Source organism: Onychomys torridus, chromosome 2 (assembly GCF_903995425.1).
Source record: "Onychomys torridus chromosome 2, mOncTor1.1, whole genome shotgun sequence".
In the NCBI taxonomy this organism is placed as follows: Eukaryota; Metazoa; Chordata; class Mammalia; order Rodentia; family Cricetidae; genus Onychomys; species Onychomys torridus.
Genome location: NC_050444.1, coordinates 111,316,500 through 111,341,183, shown reverse-complemented (window position 1 = coordinate 111,341,183; position 24,684 = coordinate 111,316,500). Strand labels below are relative to the sequence as shown.

Below are 24,684 nucleotides of genomic sequence, written 5' to 3'. Positions count from 1 at the left end.
AAGCTTTTTGTGAGCTTGAGATCTTAAGATTTCCTAGAATATCAGTTATTGTATTGTTAAAAAGACTTAGCTCTGCTTTTAAAATAGACATGGTGTGTTAAAATTTAAAATTGATCATTTTGCTATAGATCAAAAAATGAAAATTTCTGTTAATGAAGGTATTGTGTAGAAAACATTTTTAAACTTTTAAACCCGTCTTTGGTAGTGTAAGGAGTTATTTTCCTACAGACTTATTCATGAGAACATTCAGCAATATTTAAATACAGGTCTGTATTTAAATTATTCATATCTTGGGGATATGTGTGGCTTGCAGATATTGTAACTTCAAAAATTAAGTAAAATCTATGCTTGCATTACTTCTTTAAAGTTGTAATGTTAACAAACTTAAAACCACACTTGAGAAAGTGGGTATTTATTTTAAAACCTTCGAAAAGTTGTCAACTAGAAAAGTGATTAGTTTGTACTGTATTTCTCATAAGCATGAAAACCGAGTAGACAAAAAATCACTAGTTAACATTTTGGAGTTTATTTCTAATTATCAGAGGTATCAGAAGATGCATTGGATTGCCTCAAGTTCCTATAATGGAAGGTGCTTGAATGAAGATTGCTTAAACCACCACGTGGTGGTGCTGTTGTACAGCAAACTCAGGCACTGCTGGCCGGCCTTTTACTGGAAGTTTGTTTTAAATCGTCAGGTTTTATAAAGACCAGTGCCTGCTGCATTGTTTGTACTTGGGCAGAGTGTTGAATATGTTTTCTTATTTTGTTTAATGGTAGAGTGAACTATACAAACTTTTCTTCTATTATCTCTACATTTTTTGTTGTTACATTAGAAAAAAAAAGGATGCTTGATTTAGTCATTAGTCTATTTGATGATTCTTTGAGATATATTCACTGGAATCTAGGTATTAAAATGAATAATATAACCATACAGTACATAAATTATCAGTGTCAGTAAGGCATTTGCTGTATTTTACTTGGAGTCTTATACATTCGTTTGTTTTTTTTTTAATGAAATTGGAGAAATGCATATACACATAGAATATGCACATAAGATTTGTGCTGTGGTTAGGCTCAGATCTTACCACTAAATCTAATTGGCTCTTATAGCTATAGCTTAGCCTTTGAATTCATGAGTTAATGAATACTAGACAGCATTAAGGATGACTTGGCTGTGCTAGGAGTGTGGCTCAGTAGTAGAGCACTAGCCTAGCATATGCAAGGCCCTGGGTGTGATGCCCAACACTGCAAAAAAATATTAATGAGAGCTTGAAGAATTTGAAAGTCAGGCTTTAATAGGAATAATATGTAAGGCAAGCTTTAATAGGAACAAACTGTTTGTCAGTGGTTAAGCTATGTGGTGAATGCTTCTATTTATTTATTTTTATCTTATCTTTTTAAGATTTATTTATTATGTATACAGCATGTATGGCTGCAGAAGAGGGCACCAGATCTCATTACAGATGGTTGTGAGCCACCATGTGGTTGCTGGAAATTGAACTCAGGACCTCTGGAAGAGCAGTCAGTGCTCTTAACCTCTGAGCCATCTCTCCAGCCCATGTTTTTATTTTTAAATGAGTTTTCAGCATTCAGACCAGTGGTCACCAATAATGTATGCTTACCATATTTCAAGAGTTAGAGGAAGAAATGCCAAAATTTATATAGTAAATTAATAATAGAAGCTAATTATGTTTTAAATCTTTCCCCTTAATCTTTTTGATTTTATATAGATGTACATATAAAATGCCTATATAATTATAATGGTGTAAATCAGTTTATAAGAATAAAAAGTATAAGTGTTAGAGCAGGTGTTTAAAAATGTTTTCCCTTACAGACAGGCTAACAGACTATAAACTGTCAAAGAATTGCAGGGACTAGAGAATGGAGAGATGCTGTCAGTGCTCTCCACCTTCCTAACGCTGTGACCCTTTAATACAGTTCCTCATGTTGTGGGGACTCCTCATCATAAAATTACTTTGTTGCTACTTCAGAATTGTAATTTTGCTGCTGTTATGAATTTTAATGTAAGTATGTGTATCTGGTATGAGGCCCCTGAGGGAGTTGCGACCCACATGTTGAGAAGCAGGTTGTCTAGCAGCTAGACAAAGGGAAAAAAGTGTCAACGAAGCAGTTTTTGTCTTGGACTAAGTTCTAGAGGTCTGTAGTACAACATCATGATTATACATCAGCATGTTGATTGGGCTCTTGATAATGGCTGAGAGAATAGATCCCAAATGTATTATGGGGTAGTCATATTGTAGCTTAATTTAAATATGCTACAGTACATAGATATGGCAAACACCATCCCATGTGTCATGTCTCTTTTGCCTGCCAGTCATACCTTAAAACTAGGGGAAAATAATTGAAAATGGCTTACTTATTTTTTATTTCTAACATTTTTAAAGTTATATAAAATATTTTGTTGTCATTTAGAAGAATTAAGCATAACACTTGGTGAGGTCATTTGAATTCCTAAGAGGAGGGGTAGTTAAAAAAAAAACAAATAATTCTTGATCTTGCTGCCATTGTTGATCTAATGTAGTCCTAACTGGGAAAAAATAAAATAGGTAGATAGAGATTAAGACCAAAGGTCACGAATGAGTGGATTTGCAGGTACAGAGGCATCAGGAACCGGCTGAGGCAGTGCAGGAGAACAAATTCCAGGCTAGCCTGGGCTAAATAGCAGGATCCTATCTCTAAAGAGGAGTGAAAGGTTGAACTTTGCTAAAAAGAACTTCACACATATAGATGAAACCAGTTATGGAAAGTTATGGGAAATCAGATGCCACCAGCGGCTTTTATTATTAGCCAGGAAGAGAAGGGCCATCAGCTAATGAAGTAGCATTTGTTGCCTATGCATTTTCAATATCTTCCTTGTATGTATTGCCACAGAAATCTCTGGATTGGCAAAGGACCTCCTTCTTAGAAGATCTACGTGCGTTTGTGGTGTGAGTGTTAAAGAGCCATAGGAGAATGAGAAGAAGGTTGTACAAAGAAGTCTGGAGTTGCGAGCACTCCAAAATAGTGTGTACTACTTCATTCTTAAAAGCCATGTCTAATTACTTTCCTTCCGAGCTATTGTTTTGTGTTCTGAACAAGCTTTGACAAGTAAGTGGTCATGCAGATTCTGACTGGACTTGAAAGGGTTGGTCAAGTAAGAAGAGTTGTGGTGTAGGCCAACCTGGCAAGTCTTCCCACCCCGAGAAAAAAGAAATTGTTCCTTTTTTCCCATTTCTTTGAACTTTTTTACACATCATTGCCAGAAATTGAAACAATGTTCTTTCTACTTTAAAAATTATGATTGTTATTTTTACTATTTTTCTGAGACTGGATCTCACTATGTAGTCCCGCCCACCTGGAACTTACTGTGTAGACCAGGCTAGCCTAGAACTCATAGAAATCTAACTTCGGGGTTGGGGATTTAGCTCAGTGGTAGAGCACTTGCCTAGCAAGCGCAAGGCCCTGGGTTCGATCCTCAGCTTAAAAAAAAAAAAGAAATCTAACTTCTTCAGCCTCTTAGATACTAAGATTAAAGGCTTGTGCCACCATGCCCAGACTCCCCTAAATTACTTGTCATTATTTTTTTTCTTGGTATGGTATATGCGCATATGTATATGCATAGTCACATGTGAGTGGTCATGTGTATGTGCTTGTGCGCGTGTATGTATGTCTTATGTATTTCCTCTGTTACTTTCCACATTTTAGTTATGAGGCAGTGATCTCTCAGTTGAACCAGGAGCTCACTGATTGGCTAGATTAGCTAGCCAGCTTATTCTGGAGATTGTGCCTGCCTCCTGTGTGGTCACCATGAGTGGCTGCCATGTCTGCCTGGCTTTTACATAGGTTCTGATGACTCAAAATTTGGTCCTCATGCTTATTTGGTAAGAACCTTATTCCCAGCTACCTTTCCTACTTTTTAATTCATCTCTTTCTATAGGTAATAGTTGAATGAAATAATGAAAATTACATTTTATATACTTAATTAGTTTTTGTATCTTTTGAAGTGTAAGAATTTTCTACATTTAAAAAAATACATTGTCAAGAATTTTGGACAATAATGTCTTACCCTTTAATATTGGAGATAGGGTTATATTAGGTAGCTCAGGTATGGTTCTCCTACCTCAGCCTCTGAGTATTGGGATTATATGCTTGGGCCCCCATGCTTGGCTTGTTTCATGAATGAAATTACAGAAGGTTTGATTTAGTATATTGAGAAAAGTTTACTTCCTTAGTTCCGTAAGTTATGTCCATTTTAAGCATTTGATTCTGTGATATGTTTCTTAGGATCCTTAGGGCAGTTATTTCAGAAGTTACATAGCACAGATTTTCAGCAGATACTTGGATCCTGTTAGGTACACTGGGTGCTTTAAGTTATCACTTAGATGTGGTTTGGTGTGTACAGGTGCATGTGTGGGTATATAGGTGTCAGAGGTCAACCCTCAGGTGTTTTTCACGTGTCACCCTCCTTGTTTTCTTATGAGACAAGGTTTGGCATGGGGCTTGCCAATTAGGTTAGGTTGACTGGCCAGGAAGCCCCCAGCGACCCACCTTACTCTGTCTCCCCAGTGCTGGGATTACAGGTGCATGTGCCATCCTGGCTAGTTTTTTTTTTTTTTTTTTTTTTTTTTTTTAAAAAGCATGGGTTATAGGGATCTGGGTTGCAGGGATATAGCTCAGATGCTCACACTTTACCAGCAGAGCTATCTCCCAAGTCTGGCTGTTTTTGCATCTGACTTATAGTCATTAGTTCTTCTGAGACCTTTTGGATTATCAAGAGAGCAAGCACATTAATTAGTAACCCAATACCAAATGGTCTGCCCTGAAGTTATACATACAAGTAACATTATATAACCTGAACAGGATGTATTTATGTATTTAGGAGTATATGTTTATATACATATACATAGTGAACACATATACATACATTCATGTAACAATTAGTGAAAAAGTTCATGAATTAAAGAGAACAAGGAGGGGGTATATAGGAGGGCTTGGAGGGAGAAAGGGAAAAGAGATATTATATTACAGTCTCAAAAAATAAAGGACATAATATTTAAAATGAGTTTTCAGTGCCTTTTGGTTTGTATATTTTAAAATTTTGAAACTGATCTCTTCACCTAACACAGTGTTATTTAGTGCTAGGCACTAGGGCTAAAGAGATAAATAAATTGTCCTTAGCCTGGAAATAACTTAAAAAGGGAAACAGATGTATACTTTTTTTCTTCATATTCACCTGTTCTTGACTGTGTATGTGCCTTTTCCTCCTGTTGAGACTGACAATGAACTCTGTACTCTCAGGATCTGCATAGTCCTCTATTTGTGTCCAGGTCCTAGTCTCTTGATAATTATCACCTACTAACCCATTCTCTCCCTTTCTTGTGAACTGCTGCTACCAACTAAGTCACTGCTTCCTGCTCATCCTGACTCCTGACTGCTTTTGACCCGTTGATGACTTTCCTTTTCTCTGTGGTGCCCTCCTGTACTCCTCCTGACTTCTCAAGAATAGTGCCTCCGGACTGTGAACTTTCTCACCACTAGCCCTAAGACTGACAGGAAGAAAGCCTGCATGCTTTCTGCACTCCAAGCATTCTTGTCTTTGCTATTGGTGTTTGCTCTCTAGTTCATCACCTGAGTTGTTCATATGCCAGTTATGTCTTGATCAAACGTCATCTGATCTGCTTAAAGTAGTTAGCCTGTTTCCCTCTTTCCAGAGCTCATAGACCTCATGTACCTCGACTTTCCTAGGGGTTGGTGTCATGTTTACTGGGCTGTAGTTTCAAAGAAGCCATCTTCATTTGATAACTGGCACTGCACTGCTCTATTAGATGTCTAGTTCACAGCCTATCTCAGAGTATAAATGGAAATCTGCCAGTGCGAATGGGTTTCAGTACTTGTGATCCAAATGTCTACACCTAAGATTTAAGTTCATTTATGTGAGTAGCAAACTGGTTAGGTAAAACCCAAACCAAACAATCAAATAGCTCCAAATCTGTGAAACATCCTAGTCTGCCATTTGTCTCACCTCTTCTTGATATAGAACTGATCAGCACCTGATCCCTACCACCATTGCCTAGTAAATACTGCTAGTTATTGTTTACAGCTTGGCAAATATTTAAGGGCATCCACGTGTTAATTGGACATGGTCCGTACGCATAAGTAGCTGCCTACCTTGAGTACTTTTTATTTATGTCTGATTATCTTATTTAAATAGAGTGCTTCATTAGCGTTTCATTTATGTCTTTGGTTCCTTTAAGTCCTCAGTACTAGTTCATAAAAATTGGACTTAAGTCAATTTTTTTGAATAAGTAAGGAAATAAATGGATAAAAGTGGTGTGTGTGTGTGTGTGTGTGTGTGTGTGTCTGTGTGTCTGTGTGTGTCTGTGTATGATCTGTCCTCTCCTTCCACTTGTGAGTACTGGGGATTAAACTCAGATCATCAGTCAGCCTTGATGAAAAGTACCATCATCTCACTGGCCCATAGTCTATACATTATTCTTTATACAGAAGATGAAAGCAAAACACTCTAGCATTGTAACAGAGTTGGTTTATTTCACCTGCTGTTCCTCCTCAGAAAAGTGCATTGTTTCTGAGTGGTTTTTCTTTCTGTCCTCACCGAGGCATTTGTTGTTGGTTTCCCTTAGTCTTTGGCTTGGTTTTCGTTACAAGTGTAATCAGGCTCTGAACCAGTCTTCTATGTTGATGAATGATTATGGTCTCCTTAAAATGTGATCATAATAATCACTTCTCTGGAGGTTACGTTTCTTTTGATATTTTGTAATTTGGGTAATATTTATAAAGTTTAATATAGAGCCTTTTTTACATCCCTAAGCTGTCTTTCCCCATAAGAAGTATGCCTTCTCTCTGATCATTCTGGAAAAAGGAAACACCAAAAAAAGCAAAACCCTTGGGATACTTTTGTGATTTCCACCTTCATTTTAAGGTGGTAATTCCCCAACCCCCCATGGGTTCCCTCTACTTCTTTATATCTCTTGAGGAAAGAATGAAGGTAGAATAGTCATTATTTTTACTACTTCTTGAATCAAAATATTCTTAGTTTGGGGGGAATGATTGCATGTTTAGTGAAGTACTCTTTTTTTTTTTTAGCATACTAATAATGATTCAGTTTGCTTTTTAAGTTTATAAAAAGGACCTTTATATTTTTATTATCTTTTTCTTATAGGGGTAGGACCTTATGAGCCCTTCCCCAATTCATGATGGGATGTCAACTAGTGTGGTCTTGTGCAGACAATCACATTGTTGATAGTTCATGGGTATAACCTCCCTGTCATGTCCAGAAGTCCTCCTGGTCCTCAGCCTTTTAGAATACTTCTGTCTCCTCTTTCTTGATGTTTCTGGAGCCTTGAATGTAGGGGCTATGCTATCCATGTTTCACTTTAGGGTGGGTACCCCATAGTTATGTGTATACTCTGTACTTTGACCTCTTGTGGGTTTCTGGAATAGTTTCTATCTGCTGCAAAAATCTCGTGCTTTTCTTTGGTTTACTTTTCTTTGTAGCCCAGGTTGGTCTTGAATGCAAGATCTTCCCTCAGTGCCAGCCCCCACAAGGCTGCTTATTGGTGTTTCTCCACACTCCTTACTCAAAAAAATTTTTTTTAAGATTTAAAAATTTTGTATGTACGAGTGTGTATACGTGATGCCTCTGGAGGTCAGAAGATGGTGTATGATCCCCTGGAACTGGAGTTAAGGATGATTGTGAGTCATATTGTCAGTGCTGATAACTAAACTCAGATCCTTGGCAAGAGCAACAAGTGTTCTTAACCACTGGGCCATCTCTCCAGCCCTGTTCCTGTTCCACAAAAGCTGAAAGTTCTAGGTTTTTTTTTTTTTTTTTGTTGTTGTTGTTGTTGTTGTTGTTGTTGTTGTTTTGGTTTTTGGAGACAGGGTTTCTCTGTAGCTTTGGAGGCTGTCCTGGAACTCGCTTTGTAGACCAGGCTGGCCTCGAACTCACAGAGATCCACCTGCCTCTGCCTCTCGAGTGCTGGGATTACAGGCATATGCCACCACCACCTGGCTGAAAGGATATATATTAGCCAGTAAAAAGTAGTATCTTTTTGTTTTGTTTTCTTGTGACAGGTTCTCAATATGTAGACCAGGCTGGCCTTAAACACCTGAGTGTTTCAATTAAAGGCATGTGCTACCATGCCTGGTTTCAAAGCAGTATCTTTTAAATTTACATTTCCTTAATTGGAAATTATGTTGAAAAAATTTTCATGTATTCATTGGTCCTTTGTGGTTTTTAATTTGTGGAATGCCTGACCTGTTGCTTGCTTCCCCCTGCCCCCATCTTTTAACTTTTTATTGATTCTTTGTGGATTTCACATTATGCATCCCGACCCCACTCATCTCTCCATCCTTTGGCATCCACCCTCTGCCCTTGCAACCTCCTTCCAAAACCAAAACCAAATTTAAAAGAACAACTGAACGCGCCCCCCCCCCCCCCCAACACACACACACACACACACACACACACACACACACACACACACACACAAGATTCTGTAGTGTGGACCAGTGAGTCACACGGTATACCCTTCAGTCTGTACATCTTTACTGGTAAGTGTTCATTGCAATGAGCCATTCATTGGTATAACTCTGGCTTCTGCTGCACTGATACTAGGCCTGCACTGGGATCCTCTTGGATATCCTGTTGTTGTCCTGTGTTGTGGAGCTCCTGCAGTTTTGGGTCTGTAGGTCCTGCCCCTTCACATGCTCCTGAAGTTCATAGATGTGGTGGGTGTTGAGCGGGCTAACTCATAGCCCTGCTTCTGGGCCTGGGTGGTAGCTGGGTTGGTCAGCCTGCCAGCTTTAACTTGCCATCACCACCACTGGGGTGAGCTCTTCAGTACTGCTCTGGCTATCTCACCCAGTGCAGCCTGTAGCAAAGAGTGGGGACAGTTCTCTTGTTCTCAAGGCCTCAGGTCAGGTTCACCTTCACTCACAGGGCCAGCTCTACTGCTTTGCTACCCTTTGCCTTTGTTTCTGATTGTTTCTTAATAATACATATTCATAACTAAATATAAAAATATTTCTATACTTTTTCCTTAATACAAAAATATTTTAGTAGTGTTTTACTGAATTCTGTCCCTGTCTCAGGAATTGTAAGTTTTTGTTCCTTTTTTCTTTTTCATTTTTTTTTTCCTTTTTAAACAGTACCAGGGATCTACTCAGGGCCTTTCTCCTGCTCCTGGGCTAGACCCCTAACCCTAGAACTTTAATTGAAGCCACTTTGTTGTTTCTTTGTGGGTTTTTTATTTTTCTTTTTGCTTACGAAAGACTTGTATTTACTTGTCTTTTCTTCAGATCATTTTTGGGCTATTTTTAGGTATTTCCTGTGTGACTAGTTGCCATTTGCAGGTATCTGGACAGCTGTGTAAATACTCCCTCTTGTAGGCTTTGTCTCTTGGCTTTATGTAATAGTGCACCTTCAGAAGGTTTCATAGGCAGACTAGCCTTTCTTGTTACAAATAAGAAGTGAATTAACAACTAGACTGTAATAAGACCTTGTAAGTGTTAAATATGCTAACATAACTTAAAATAACCTTTAACTTTTAAGATTCATACTGTGATGTAACTCAGGTGATGTCATCAGTGTTTTTGTGTTTATTTGCTTTTATTGACTGTTCTAAAACACTTATGAAAAATCAAGTTTGTGACATGAAATGTTTTCCTTTTACCTAATTTTACAAAACCTTACAGTTTTCAAGCAGTGAAATTTGTTGCAGATTATAGTAAAATATAAGCATTACATTTTAGCTTCTCCTGTTCCGTAGTGGAAGTCCTTTTATTTATACCACTTGTATGCTACTTGTGGGTGTGTGTCTCTCAGTGCATTCTCAGTGTTGGAGACGGAACCTATAAGCCTTGGCCCAGAAGTGTATGTTAAACTGAATGGATATTGGTTATTTTTCTTCTCCTTGGCAGTAAAATGTTTGAGGAGTATAAGGTGTTGTGTTTAGTTGTCAAATGTTTAGCCTTTGTGCTTTTATTCCATGCTCATAGCTATAGCTCATCAAATAATGTAACATATTTCTCTGTGAAATCAGAGTATTCACTTGTGTCCTTGATTAATTTGAGTAATGATAGATTAATATTTCTGTCCAGATACTGAGTCTAGATAAACTGGTTGATTATTTAGAACTCTTTAGTACTCGTGTCCAGAGTTGGGGAGATGAATCAAGCAGGTAGGACAGAAAGAAGACAGCAAGGGAGAGAGCAAAAGAAATGATGAAAGCATGTGTGGCCAGAGGACAGTGTGATAGAACGGGCATCGGCACAGATGGCTTCGGCACCGCCTGAGCGAAGGCTGCCGGGGAGGCCGGTGCTGCCGGGGAGTCCCGTGCTGCCGAGGAGGCCGGTGCTCTGTGTTACTTTTGGCTTTTTTTCCTTTCACTTTGTTTTCCTAGCACTGTAGCCTAGCCAAGCTCTTAAGGTCCTTTAATCCTTTCTTATAATCACTCCGCTCCACTCTTTATATTGCTTTTTTCCGAAGAGCTCTATAAGGTCTATAATATGAGGGGTCACCCATCTTACTGGAGGAGCAGAGTTAATATAAGGAATATATCACAGACTCTGTTTCCTGTGAATAAAGTTAATTATTCTGCAGCTCCGTAACATCAGCAACTTGGGTTTTATTTTTTTCTTGACTTTTTTCCCCTGTGCTATTTTTGATTAGTCTTTTATTGTTTTAGTTAATAGTTTGAATTTTTATTCTTATTATTTTAATTGCATGTTTGATATTTTAATTCAGGTTAATTTGTATTTTATTTTTCTTTTTGGATTTTAATAACCTTTGTTTATATCATGCATACATCAAACCTTTTTTTAAGATCTTTAATAAAACTTGAGTAGTTAACTGGATTTAGGTACTAGTGTTTTTGTAAAGTCCAAGTATGTAACTGCTTACAAAATGAATTTTGGGGCTCTTATCATAATTCATGGTACATGAATATATCTGTAATGAAAAAAGTTTGAACATATATTTCTGAAAAGTAATTCTAAAGCTTTATTAAAGCAGATATCACATTATTTGCTTAAGCTTTTCCTAGTGACTAGATTTTATTGACAAGACTAGAAATAATTTACCTTTTACATTGTTACTGTAAGACTCTTGTAAGTTTAGGTGTAAACTGAGGTGGTACTTTGTACAAGTCTTACATGACTTAAATTGGCACTCACTTTTCCTGAAAATGAGTGCACACACACACTCTTGTGTGTACATACACACCCAGAGTGAGAGTATAGAAGGATAGAACACATGATCACACAATTTTAAGAACTTTGAATGAGGCGTTTAAGATAATCACTTCTTTGAAAAGAATGTGTAAGCTTTGCCTTTTCTGCTTTGTGAGATGTAAGAAAAATCATTACAAGTCCCCACTGCTGAGAAACGATGAGAGCAAATGATTTTGGAAATGTGTTCATATGTTTTCAGGTGATGATTTTAAAAAGTGAGTTACTGACTGTTTCTACTGAAATGATAAAACTTAAATAGTAGAGAGGCTAAAAATGATATTGATACCTTCAAATAATGGCTTTTACAAGTTATTTCCGTTTTGTGAAGAAGTATACATGTCAAATCATTTCAGGTGTGTAATGCTACAAAGTTTTGATACCTATGGTATACTTACGATGGACAGATGCAACCTATGAATGCCTTCAGCAATATTGTGTTGTAGAGAACTCAAGGTACTTGGATTTGATAATTTTGAATGTGAACAGAGAACACCAAATTTCTCTCTGTCTCTGTCTCTCTCTGTCTCTGTCTCTGTCTCTCTCTCTCTCTCTCTCTCTGAGACAGGGTTTCTCTGTGTAGTTTTAGTGCCTGTCCTGGATCTCACTCTGTAGAACAACAGGCTGGCCTTGAACTCACAGAGATCTGCCTGGCTCTGCCCCCCAAGTGCTGGCTGGGATTAAAGGTGTGTGCCACCACTGCCCGGCTCAAATTTCTTTAGTGATAGAGTAGATGTATTGTTGATAGAAAAGCAAAGGTATAAAGCAGCATATCTCGTGTCCATTTAAATGTTTGAAACACACTCAAAAAGATTTTCTTCACTAGGTTTTTGTCCTTTGAGATTGGGACTGAATGTATGAACATTTTGATCCTAAATCTTTGGTGGTACTGATTTTATAAAGCATTTTACTATGTAAGCTCAGGGGAGTGACTCTTTAGTTATGGTTACTTCTTTTTTTTTTTTTTTTTTTTGAGCTGAGGATTGAACCCAGGGCCTAGTGCTCTACCACTGAGCTAAATCCCCAACCCTTTTCTTTTCTTTCTTTCTTTCTTTCTTTTTTTTTTTTTCCAGTTACTTCTTAAATAAGCCCATATAAACAGGCTTTAAAAATTATGCAGATTAAGCAAATGTTTGTGTAACTTTGGGCTTCTTAGCCCCAGAAAGGTCTTCCTCCTGACAGGGATAAAGAACATGCATTATGATTTGAGTGTGAAATGTCTCCACAGACTATTGCAGTGGACCCTTAGTCCCACATGGATGTTGTTTTGAGAGGTTGTGGAACTTTTAAGTGCCTCATCATTGGAAGTAGGTCACCCAGGAGATACCATGTCCCTGGCCTTGTGGCTGTTTTTCTCTTCCTGTTGCCATGTAACCATGGATTGAAGTTAAATTAGATCTTTCCTCTCGTACCTTGTTTCAGGCATTGTGTCCTAGTCTGACCGACTGAGCTCTCCATTTCCAGGCCTGCTGTGAGACAAGACAGCATGGTGGCAGTGGGAGTGTGTGACGGAATCTGTCCCTGTCGTGGCAGGCAGGAAGCAGAGAGAACAAGCAAAACAAGACAGAAACCAAGAGCAGGGGAGTCAGGGCAAGATATTCCCATGGCTGGGCAGTACGTCTACAGCCTCTCATAATAAAAGCTCCCCAGCTGGAAGGTCACATGAGCCCATCAGTAACATTTTATATTCAATACTTAACCTTCTGTTCATGGCCCCCAAAGACTCATGGCCATTGTATAATACAAAACACTTAGTACATCTCTAGACCTCCCACAGTCTTAATGACCTCAATATTGTCCAAAAGTTTGAAGCCACCTCCCCCCTCTCCCACCCAGGGGCTTGCTCAGAGGGATCCTAACCCTGCTATGCATTGCCTGCTCTCCTAGATTTCTCTTGGTGGAAACCTTCATGACATTGTAATTCATGTATTCTGTACAGATGTCAAACCAGTTTGATTGTAGATGACCCCAAATCTTCCACCTGAATGTTGAATTTTTTTTTGAGGTTTTAAACAACAAAGCACATGCTTTCTTATGTTTGTTTTTATCTCAAGTTGGAATATTTCTATCAAATATTTTGTAAGAAGAATAATTATTCATTTTGCTGTAATTTTTCACTTGCTGTTTGGAAATTCTTGCTTCTTTGGGAAGTCTTTGGGGAGATACATGAAATGTTCTTTAGAATCTATTAAAATTACAACCTTTTTGCACATTCTATTTGTGGCAACAAAAATAATATATTGGCTTTTTCTACTTTAATTTTGGAGTTGGAAGTGGTTTTATAATTAAAGTGATGCAAGTTAAGGTTAGTAGAGTATCTGTTATAAAACAAATGAGGTAGAATTGTTTCTTTTTTTTCATTTGTTAACACTTGTTTTTGTTTGCCATTCAATATTTTATAAATAAGTTTTATTCTCAGACCAAAAGTTTGATAATTAATTTTTAAATAAAAACATGCTTTTTACTTAAAATATAAATAAATTAGGATAACAAATGAGCATTCAGAATTGTAAATGATATCTAAAGTTAGGTAATGTCCAGTGCTAAGGCCAAGACAGTTACTTGAGCATCATAAATCTATATTTAGATTAAATTCTTGACATCGGTGTTTTATAACATTAAAATACTTGTATACCAATTTTATTCATTTGTTGATTCAGAACCAAGTGCTTGAATTAAGTATAGGAGAGGATTTGGGATAAGTGATGTACAGAATATCTAGCTCCATGATGACATTTTTCCTGTTTTCTAGTCTACAAAGCAAAGTGTATCCTCAGTGATGAAACTGTGTTTCCCAATAATGCTCTGTTGAAAAGGTTTCACCATGAGTCTTCACTGTGTAATCCATAAACTTCAGTGTGGCATAAGCATGACATTTTAACTAGGAAAACTGAGCCAGGGAACTCCCTACGACCGACTGTTTCCCAGTGGTCTGTGTTTTACCAAGTGGGAATGGAAACTGCTTTAGGGTTTACATGAAGTAGAATTTGTTTTTCAAGTTGAAGAGTCAGGGAAGAAGTGCGAGCAAGAAGGGTTACAGGTGAACTTGGGCCTCTGCAGTGGGGAGGTCAGGGCAACCCCTTCATCATAAGTAGAAGGAAACGTTGACCCAGAGCTTTGGGTTACATGGTTCTCCCCCACCCCCTTCTTTTGTTTGTTTCAGGCAAAGGGGAAGATAGTGATGTACTCAGTATAAATGCAGATGCTTATGACAGCGATATAGAAGGCCCATGCAACGAAGAAGCTGCTGCCGCTGCCGCCGCTGCCACTGCTGCCGCTGCCGCTGCTGCTGCCGCTGCCGCCGCCGCTGCTGCCGCTGCCGCCGCCGCCGCCGCCGCTGCTCCAGAAGTGCCAGAAAATACAGTCCTGAGTGAAGCTGGTCAGATAGATGACCTGGAGAAAGATATTGAAAAGAGTGTGAATGAGATTCTGGGACTGGCAGAGTCTAGCCTAAAGGAACCCAAAGCGGCCACCCTGACTGTTCCTCCTCCAGAAGACGTTCAGCCTTCTGCTCAGCAACTGGAACTTCTAGAACTTGAGATGAGGGCAAGAGCTATTAAGGCTCTCATGAAAGCTGGTGATATAAAGAAGCCAGTCTAGTTTTCTGACTTGAATTTTGTGTGTGTTTAAATGAAGCCATGTCATATAATTTTGTATCTGACATTTATTTCAGGTCTCATGTATTTCTCCTGTAAAACTTACTAGGTAAACTCACCTTAGGCTGAAATTATATATCTTTTTTACTTTTATATTGTACACTATAGATGTGTGTTTAAATTCAAGGCAAATATAGTTGGACACCCTGGGTATTTCTTTTAGTTGTGTGTGTAAATTGATATCTTAAAAGCCAACAGGAAGGAGTTGGAATATTTTTTTCTTTGTTTTTAAATGTTTGGGCAACAAACTCAAAAGCTTTAAGAAAGATTGACCAAGCATGTTTCTCTTAAGGCTACCTGTATTTTTCAATAGAATATTAAATTATTGCTCCTAGATTTGTTAACAATTTAAGAATTTTAGTTTTGTGTATATATATACTTTTAAGATATGTACTGTTTGAAGATGCCTTTTGTGAATGTGAGTTTCCTAGCTAAAACTAATGAACTGTTTTGTTGTAAGGCTCAAAGATCTGAAATTGCTTTCAAAGCTTTTTTAATAAAGAAAAAACTCAACTTAAGGCTATTTTTTTAGCAATGTAAAGTTAATTTGTTCCTGTTTAATTCCAGCAACAAGCCATTCTGACATATGTTTGGTCTTTTGGGGGTACTTTGTTCACAGTTTTTCCTCCAATTAAAAAAAATAAATTTTCATTTACATTCCAAGCTTTCAGGAAAAGGGTAATATATTATGATACAGGGTTTCATTTGATGTCAGTGTTTGAAGATCTAATGTATAATTCCTTAAATCAAAATAATAAAAGGCTGTTATTCTGGATATGAAGACTTGATACTTTTCCAAAGGCAAAATTGACTTTAAGAACCTTTGATAAATTGATGTTGTAATTAAGCTAATTTTGTATACTTTTTAATAAACAAATTAGCATCTTGCCACAATTATAGATACCTTTTGCTTCATTACTAGTTACACTTGTTTGATACCAAAATAAATTTTGGTAGGATCCCTTAAAATAAATGAATTTTTTTCTAAAATAGAAATTTGGATCTGTCTTACATTATAACAGATGACTTGATATATTTTTATTTATAAACCATACTCTAGTGATGTAATATAGGAAGCTTCATCACACAATTTACAGGAATTGTCTTTGATCAGCTGACTTAATTACGTGTTGATCTCGATAGGTTTTAGGTGCACAGAAGCCAAGTTTATAAACTGTTACAGATGGATTTATTGCTCCTGAACATGTCTTTAAATAATCCTTTCATTTTCCCCCTCTCTGAATTTAATGAAGCACAGAAATCTTTGTCACATGAAATACTTCTCTTAGCTGGGAAACACTGGTATGATTTCAGCAATATGTGCTCATTGTCAGGGCTTCTGTACAGTTATAGTGAAATATTCTAATATAAATGTTAAAATAATGAAACAGTACAGAATGACTATTACTGCTTACTAATTATAAAACATAGCAGTTTGCATTTCTATGATTAGATATACAAGAGTAGAAAAATCTGAGTTTTAGTTTCTGTTCATAAAGCCTTGTGTATCTGTTCTATTTGGTATATGCTGTAGAGGATATTTGAAGTAGAATATGTGTGTAAGAAAGAATGAACTAGACATATTAAAGATTATTAGGTGCCTGGTTTTAAAAAAAAAAACAAACTTGTTTTCCACATCAAAGTATGGAGAGGTTTCTGAAATGATTGGCTGGAAAAAATCAGAACTTTTGTGTTAGAAATGTGTTGTAATATCAAAATAACATGTAATTCTCCTGTCACTACATAATCCCCAACTCAGGAAAGTCACTGAAGGTCACTGAAGGAGATTTAAGCATGAAGTAGACTGATAAGTGAAGATGTGAGAACTACCTCTTTGTATGTAGAATTCTTTTGTAAAGTGAGGAAATCCTTGAGTGACTAGTAGTTAAGTTACAAAAGGCAAGTTTTCCACTTAGTGTCAAATAGTTTTAACATGACTAGGAGAATGACCCAAATGTGTTTTTTTAGCTGGGAGGGCATGATCATGTCCCCTATTTTGTGGACATGAACTGGCTTGTAGTCCAGGCTGGTCCTAACTTATTCTCCTGCCTCCAGTTCTCCAGTGCTGGGCTAATGGTATGCCACCATGTCTGGCTGTAACCCAAATCTTGAGTGCTGTGTGGCAGCTGATGATGGGTTCTCAGTGTTAATGAGCAGTTGTCTAGTAAAGTGTCTTTTTAAAGGAACACTAGCAACTCCTTACGATGAATAGGCAGTATATTATTATAAGTCTTTCCTCAAAACTTTTTGAGTTAAACCTTAGGTCCCAGGCCCCATGATTGCTCATCTAATAAGGGAATTCTCCATAGTTTGAACATGAATAAAAATTACAATAAAATACACATTTTTATTTCCATTTTCAATGTGGACAACACATTTGTAAATCTACAGTATGGACAGCTTAAAGATGTTAAAATTTCTCAGTTCTCTTTCTTCATAAAAAGTTGGAAAAGAAACTTTAGTTATTTTTTTCCCCTTGAGTGCCTGTTACAAACTAAAAGATCAGTGCTTTAACTAAAATTTCATCCTTCATTATTTTTACATATTTTTTTCCATTTTACTTGTCAATTTATTGCAAGATAGTACAATTAGTTACAAATGTAGACTATAATTTGGTCACTTTAGTCAGCCAGCACGTTGCTGCAAATTGCTCATTCAAAAGCCCTCCCCACACAACTTCAGATGCAGATCAAGGATCTGAAGGACCTTACTGGACAATGGGTGTAAGCCACTAAAGGAGTCTTTGTTATTGTAGTTTCAATAGCAACAGGGGAAGATTTTTGTCACACAGACCAGTTCCCACTTAGTGAACTCTATCTGGCTGTCTTAGTTGAGACAGATACAGTCAGGCGCCGGCAGCTTCAGATCTGCAGTGCGCTTGGCAGTGCCTCCTCTCCCGGCTTCGTAGAGATGCTCTGCGTCATAAGCTTCGCCCAGTCTATCATGTACTCCCAGTCTTTTTGCCACATCGTGTCCTGTACAGAAATACGATAGTCCAGGTGATGCCTTGCCTCCTATACTATGTAACCATGTACCTGTATTCTGTGAAGCTATTGCTGGTAAGGGACCCCCAAGGCCACAGTAAGGTTATTCTTCTGAACATCAGAGGTAGTCCTGCTTCTGAATGCTTGCTGTGCCTTCTCCGTGCCTGCTGTACCCCAAATTCCTTTGATACTCACTTGCTTTACTTCTAGTTGAGCAATTTTTTTGCTTACTAAGTTTATTGATAAATTCTCCAAATAGAGGCACTATGATTTTTAATCACATAGACAATTAACCCTACGATTGATATGGCAGAGAAGGTCTCTGGGTTAATTACATTTATTTCTTAAAATAGAAAATACAAGATAACCCCAGTTCCAAGTTGTAGGGTCTTGTTACACCAGTTTTAGGATAAAGGAACTGGAAGAATTCCTCAGAGATCAGCTCAGTATGTACTTTTTCTTCATATTCAAGAAGAGGTGGTAGACAGGAAATACCGCTGATCCCAAGTTGTCCATGTTCTTCACACTCTGTGGTGGCAGGCAGTACCACACAGGACAGTGTGGCTAGTGAAATGGGCAGCTACCTTTTTACTTTTACATTTTTAAATCTTAAGAATTAAGTAGATTTTAATAAAATACTGACTTTTTCAGTTATATGTGTGTGTGTGTGTGTGTGTGTGTGTGTGTGCACACGCGGGCAGATGCCTGCAGAGCCCCTAGAGCTCCAGGCAGTTGGGATCAGCTTTATGTGAATGCTGGGAACCTGACTTGGGTCCTTTTCAAGAGCAGTGTATACTCGTACCACTAAACCACCTCTCCAGCCCCAAGTCAGCTTTTTGAGATGAAAAAGTTTTTAATTAAGTTTGTAATTAAAAGTGGATTTTATTTATTGATTTTTGTGCCTGGGAGATGAACACACATTCAGTAGTGTGTGTAGGAATCAGAGGACACCTTCCAGGAATCACTTATCTCTGTCTACCCAGTGGGTTCTGGGAATTGAATTAGGTCTTGAGGGTGGTAGCTTCTGATTTTGCCCACTGAGCCACCTTGTTGGCCAGAGACATGGTTTTGCTATGTAGTTCATGCTGTCTTTGAACTTAATATTAGCTCAGGCAGGCCTGGAACTCATGGTAATTCCTCTGTTTCTTCATCTTCCTAAGTACTGTGATCACAGGCAATCCTGTTCATTCCAGTCACTGGAATCCCTTTTTAAAATTAAGTGTTAATTGTTACCAATAAGCACTCAGGTATATTTAATGTCTAGTACTTGAGATGCATTATTAACTTGGGATGTAGGTCCATGGATGAAGCACCTGTCACACAAACATAAGGACTTGAGTTTGGGTCCCTCCAACATGTAGATACTGTGTGTGTGTGAGACATCCCACCTGTAATTCCACTGCTTCCAAGTTGGAGACAGTTGCTCACCAGAGCAAGCTGACTACTTAGACTGTGTAGGTGAGCTCTGGGTTCAAATTCAGCGGCCCTGCCTCAGTAAGTTAGAGAACGATGGAAGATGGAAGACTTCCAATGTTAACCTCCAGCCCACATATGTAAACTTGAACACACACATATGCATACCATACATGTGGTTGAAAAAGTAGATGCCTTGTGATGTAATGAATGTGAGGGTTAAAGAACAAAGGGTTCGGGTTCTACACTGAGCACCTGTGTAGCTTGTCCAGATAGCCATACAATGAGGGAACTATATGGTTAGCCGTGTGTCCAGTATCTTGCAGCTACACTAGCCTGTAATTCTAATATAGTAGACCACCAGACTTGTGAAAAAGAGCTCTTAAGTTCAAGGTTCTTCCATTCCCTTTCTCTTGCAGTTCAAAACGAAACAGCTGTTGCCCTTTGTTTATTAGGACTCCTTGGTGTGAACTGTAGATTAGCTGTGATTTTTTTTCTTTACCCAATTAACGTCTTTGTTGTCAGAATCTCTTGGTATGTGTACTGCTCAGAATTACTCACTTTTGTCCATAAACTTAGATGTTTTTTAACATATTATTTATTGTAAGTAATGTCAAGTTGAGGTTTTTATTTAATTGAAATTTTTTTTCTCATATATTCTGGTCATGTTTTCTCCTCCTACGGCTCCTCCCAGATCCTTCCCACCGTCGAATCCAGTAAACTCCACATCCCTTCTTTCTCTCTCTCTTTAGAAAACAAACAGGCAAACAACAGAACAAAACAAATCAGAATATAGGAAAAAACACAAACATGCACACACATAAAACAAAACTAATAAATACGAAATTGGAAACTACAATTTACATTCTTTTCCCCCCAAAGCTTTTGGTGAGAAAGAACAGTTTCATTTTGTTTGGTCTCTTTCCCTATAGAAGCTTTTCGAGTCTGATCTTTATTCCTCTAATGAAGTTTAAGGGTGAGGATTTTCATCCATTCATCTCTGGGAAACTTTTGAAACATTCCTGGGCAAGTGTTTCTTCTCTGTTTTGGTTTTACCCGTTTTTTTGGGTTATCTGATTTTAAATTCTTTTAATTACTTTTAATTTTCATCTTTTTTCTTCCACTTTCTCAGTTTTGTTTTTCACCATTTTCTTTGATAAAGAAAAAAAATCCTATTTTTAACTTCCCAGAGATTTTGCTGTTATCTTGTAAATGTTCCCCCTATAAGGCTGGCTAATGGTGGTGAACGCCTTTAATCCCAGTACTTGGGAGGCAGAGGCAGGCAGAGCTCTGTGAGTTCAAGACCAGCCTGGTCTACAGAGTGAGTTCCAGGACAGTCAAGGCTACACAGAGAACTTTGTCATACACACACACACACACACACACACACACACACACACACACACTCCCCTTTTAATCTAACTGGAAATATCGGTGTCTTTAAGGTAGTGGTTCCAGAATGGAACTTGCATTTTGATTGGCCGTGCTGTTCAGACCTACCCTCATCTTATTAGAGCAGTCTATGATCCTCCCCGCAGTGAGCCAAGACAGTCCTGTGAGGTGCACATATGGAGCCATTGTAATACCCCTGTTTATTCTGTGCTTTTAATGCTTTAGCTGTAATATGTTGTGGGGCGTTTCTTTTCTGGCCCTAGCTTACTTATAATGGTGTTCTGTAGGCCTCTTGTACCTGCACAAACATCTTTCTGTTCTCTTCTGTGATTTTACTGAAAAGTTCTCTACATCTTCATTATGGTATTATTCTTTTCTGTGCACCTATTTTGAAGGTTAGGTCTTTTCATGGTGTCCCAAAGCTCTACCATGACCCATTCATATTTAAAAGAAATGTTTATATTGGGCTTAACTGAGTGATCTAGTTGCTCTACTTTGTTTCCGAGCACTGTTTTCCACATGATCCATTGTGTTGGTGAGGCTTTCCCTTCAAGCTTTCATTTAACTAACTGACTCTTTCATTTCCAGCATCATTTCGGTTTGGCTTTTCTTCAGCAATTATACCCCTTTACTGAATTCTATTTTCATATCTTGGATTAGCTTCTACATTTTCATTCAGCTTATTGTTTTTGTCCTTTTGAAGTATGTTTATATACTCTTTGAGTTGTTTGAACTTAGTAAAAATCATTCTTTTGAAGTCTGTCTGTGGAAGGTCTTCCATATAATTCTCACCACGGTTCATTACGTATGAGTAACTTTTGGGGGGCAATTGTGTTTTTGCTGTATTAATCTTGTTTTTCTTGAAACAGGCTTTCTCTGTGTAGCTCTGGCTGCTCTGGAACTCACTCTATAGACCAGGCTGGCTTTGAACTCACAAAGACACACCTGCCTCTGCTGCGCCACCCAACCCCCCAGCCCCCATGTCCAGCTATGTGTTGCTTTTGTTTCTGCTCTGGGACTTGAACATCTGAAGTAGTTTGTCAGGTGCAACCTTCTTTTTGCTCTAATAACATGTTTTCTTTCATTAGGCATGCACAACATTCACGAGAGCAATTAGGTTGCGAAAGGACCTAGCCTTTGTTTTCTCTTGTGGAACTGGTTTTCAGAGGCTGCAGGTTGTCCTATTTTCTCATGAGCATCCTCTACTATGTGCATGAACAGACACTATCCAAGAGTCATCACACTCCTTGCTATTCTCTGTTGCCTTCTGGAGTGCTCTCCAAGTCAGTGGGCAGTGGAGCCAGGAGATCATGGGAAGCTGAATGTGTAGTGAGGAAGGCCTTGGACCCAGAGCGCAGGGCCTGTCTGGGAAGTGAGATTCTGAAGGAGACTGGGAAAGGTGGTTTATCTGGTGGGAAGAAAAAGGGATAGGAGACTTTTAGCTGGGCAGGAAATAGGTATTTTGATTATAAAATAGAAAGTGCTTCAGATTTAAAACCTACAACTTGAAAGACTTAAATGGGCCAATATTTTAATGTTCCTTTAAAAATGTAAGAGACTAGAATTTATTGTCACTGTAAAAGGTAAGTTTTATATATATATATATATTTTCCTTATATTACTCTGTTGTTTTAGTGTATCTTCTCTATAGATTATATTTTTATCAGAGTTCATAAAAGATTAAGAAGTCTTGTGATAGATTTGCCCTTTGTAAACAAACACATTTGGTGTGGGAATTTTAAATAAGGTTCCATTTCTTATGTGATATTTAGAATCACCAAATTAACATAAATTTGTATTTATGCCTATCATGTTCATTGGCCTATTACAACATAGTTAGAAGGAAAACTAAAGATCATCCAAACAGAAAACTTCTCTGCCTAAATAGAGACTCTAGAAGCATAAACATGGCATAGTTTTTATCTCTCTTAGTGAAAAAGCTTAACTTCAAAATGATTGTTTTAGTGTTAAACATTGGTGTAATAGCTTTTTACAAGATTTTGTTATTAGTAAATGTGGAAGAAAATAATATATCAATAACACTGAGATATCAAATTACAGTTTGATTATGGGGACTTTTACTTATTATCATATTAACCTTTTTATTTCTACAATAAATCTGAAAAGTGTAGAAAGAGAAAAAAGCATTTATTATATTTCCTTATTTGCAGCCAAATTTAAACATTAAAAGGACTGCATTTTCTTGTCAAATTTCTTACTTATGGTTCTTTCCTGTTATTAACATTAAAATATGTAAACTGAATACTTATGTATTCTATAGCCTGTAAAAAAGGTTTTTGTTGTGCATTAGTTTATCAGACTGCTGCTCTAGTCACTGGAGAAAACAAAACACTAACTAAATACTACATGGTTACAAAACTGTGGAGGATCACTCATCAGCCTTCCTTATTGTTGTTTTAATGCTTGTTCATATAGTTAACTGCCCTATCCACCTTAGGATTCACCCTTCCTATGCTGTCTGTAGGTGGTAAATCTTATCTGTCAGAGTTGGAAACCTGTTTTTTCAGGATATGAATTTTAATCTATGTGGGAAAAACCTCTCACGTAATTTACAGGTTTCCATGCCGAGTAAAAGAAATCTGAATTTACCAGTTGCAGAATATGTTACACAAACATTTGACAATATAAGGTCTTGGTTTTCATGATTCCACTGATAGATGAACTAATGCTAATTGTTTTTAAAAGCTTGATAGTCGCTAATGAAAGATAAACATGTTGTTGATAGTTATCTTGAATGCCCAAAATTAACCTTTAATTAAGTTTATTGTTGTGAAATTCAGGAACTTTCAAATTATAGTTTCTCTAAGAGTAAATCTGCAAATCATCAACATTGAAGACATTTTATTACTAATTGGTTTGAAATTATTTGTGAGCAGTTGTTAGAAAATAGAATTTTGATTGTTTGGTCTGTGTGTAGAGCTCATGGAACTCTGAACAGAAATTTAGGGTGAGCAGTTAACCACGTTAGCCTTTGAAGCAGCCCTTCCTGAATAACGGTTTCTGTCTGCTCTTCTCCCCTCTTTTGCCCCTTCCACTAGTAACTCTCCTTTCTTCTACGTTTTATCTTTCCCCTTAACTGGTCATTGAGAAAAAAAACAACAACAACTTAATAACAACTTTGTTTCCTTCTCAATTTTTAAATGTTAAGAAAGAGGCTGGGGAGATAGCTCCTTCTGGAAGAGGATCTGAGTTGTGTTCCCAGTGTGCATATTTAAAAAGCTGGGCGTGATGGTGCATGTCGGTAATCCCAGCGTTGGGAAGGCAAAGATAGGCAGATCCCTTAGGCTCACTGTCCAGTCAGCCTCGCTGGTCTCGTGGACACTCCCCAGACCTATGAATGATCTTGTGTTTAAAAACAAGGCCAGTGATTTCTGGTTTCCACATTCATGAAAGCGTATGTGTATGTATACTCACACCCACAGAACATCCACAAGGAATTTCATAAAAATGTTAAGAAAAATATTATCTATTATGAACTTTGTCTGAAACTTGCCTTTTGATTTTTAGTTAGAAATTTTATACTCTTAGAACCAAAACAGGACTTTAAAAAATTTAGTTTTATTATATTTATTTGTGTGTGTGGAAAGCAGAAAATAGTTTGTGGGAATCTGTTCTCTCCTTCCACCATGTCAGTTCCAGGGATCGAACTCAGCTCCTCAGACTTGGTATCAGGTGACTTGACCTTCTGAGTCATCTCATGTACTTTGGGCCTAGGAATTTTTTTTCTTTTCATTATATGTGTTAATGTGTAAGTGTGGGTTTGTGCACATGAGCACAGTGCCTCCAGAGCCCAGAAGAAGGTGTCATCCCCCTAGAGTTGTAGTTACAGGCAGCTGTGAACTGCTAGATGTGGGTGTTGAGAACCTAATTGTGGTCCTCTGCAAGAGTAGGCTGTGCTTTTAACCACGGAGCATCTCTCCAGCTCTCATGTTTGTGTTTTGATTAGATGAGATCTAGTTTCAAATATC

General features: G+C 37.7%; 1 protein-coding gene and 1 pseudogene across 2 annotated transcripts in view; one reads left to right on the top strand and one right to left on the bottom strand.

Annotated features, from left to right (window-relative positions):
• The window catches only part of Caap1 (caspase activity and apoptosis inhibitor 1), a 53,972-nt gene extending 38,172 nt beyond the window's left edge, over positions 1 to 15,800 (top strand). For both annotated transcript variants that reach the window (XM_036177623.1, XM_036177622.1), the window contains one exon: positions 14,414 to 15,800. In XM_036177623.1, the coding sequence (XP_036033516.1) occupies positions 14,414 to 14,850 (437 nt within the window). In that variant the 3' untranslated portion in view covers positions 14,851 to 15,800. The remainder of the gene's footprint in view (positions 1 to 14,413) is intronic.
• A 1,967-nt stretch (positions 15,801 to 17,767) lies between these two features.
• LOC118577926 lies at positions 17,768 to 21,497 on the bottom strand (annotated as a pseudogene).
• Between the last annotated feature and the right edge of the window lie 3,187 nt (positions 21,498 to 24,684).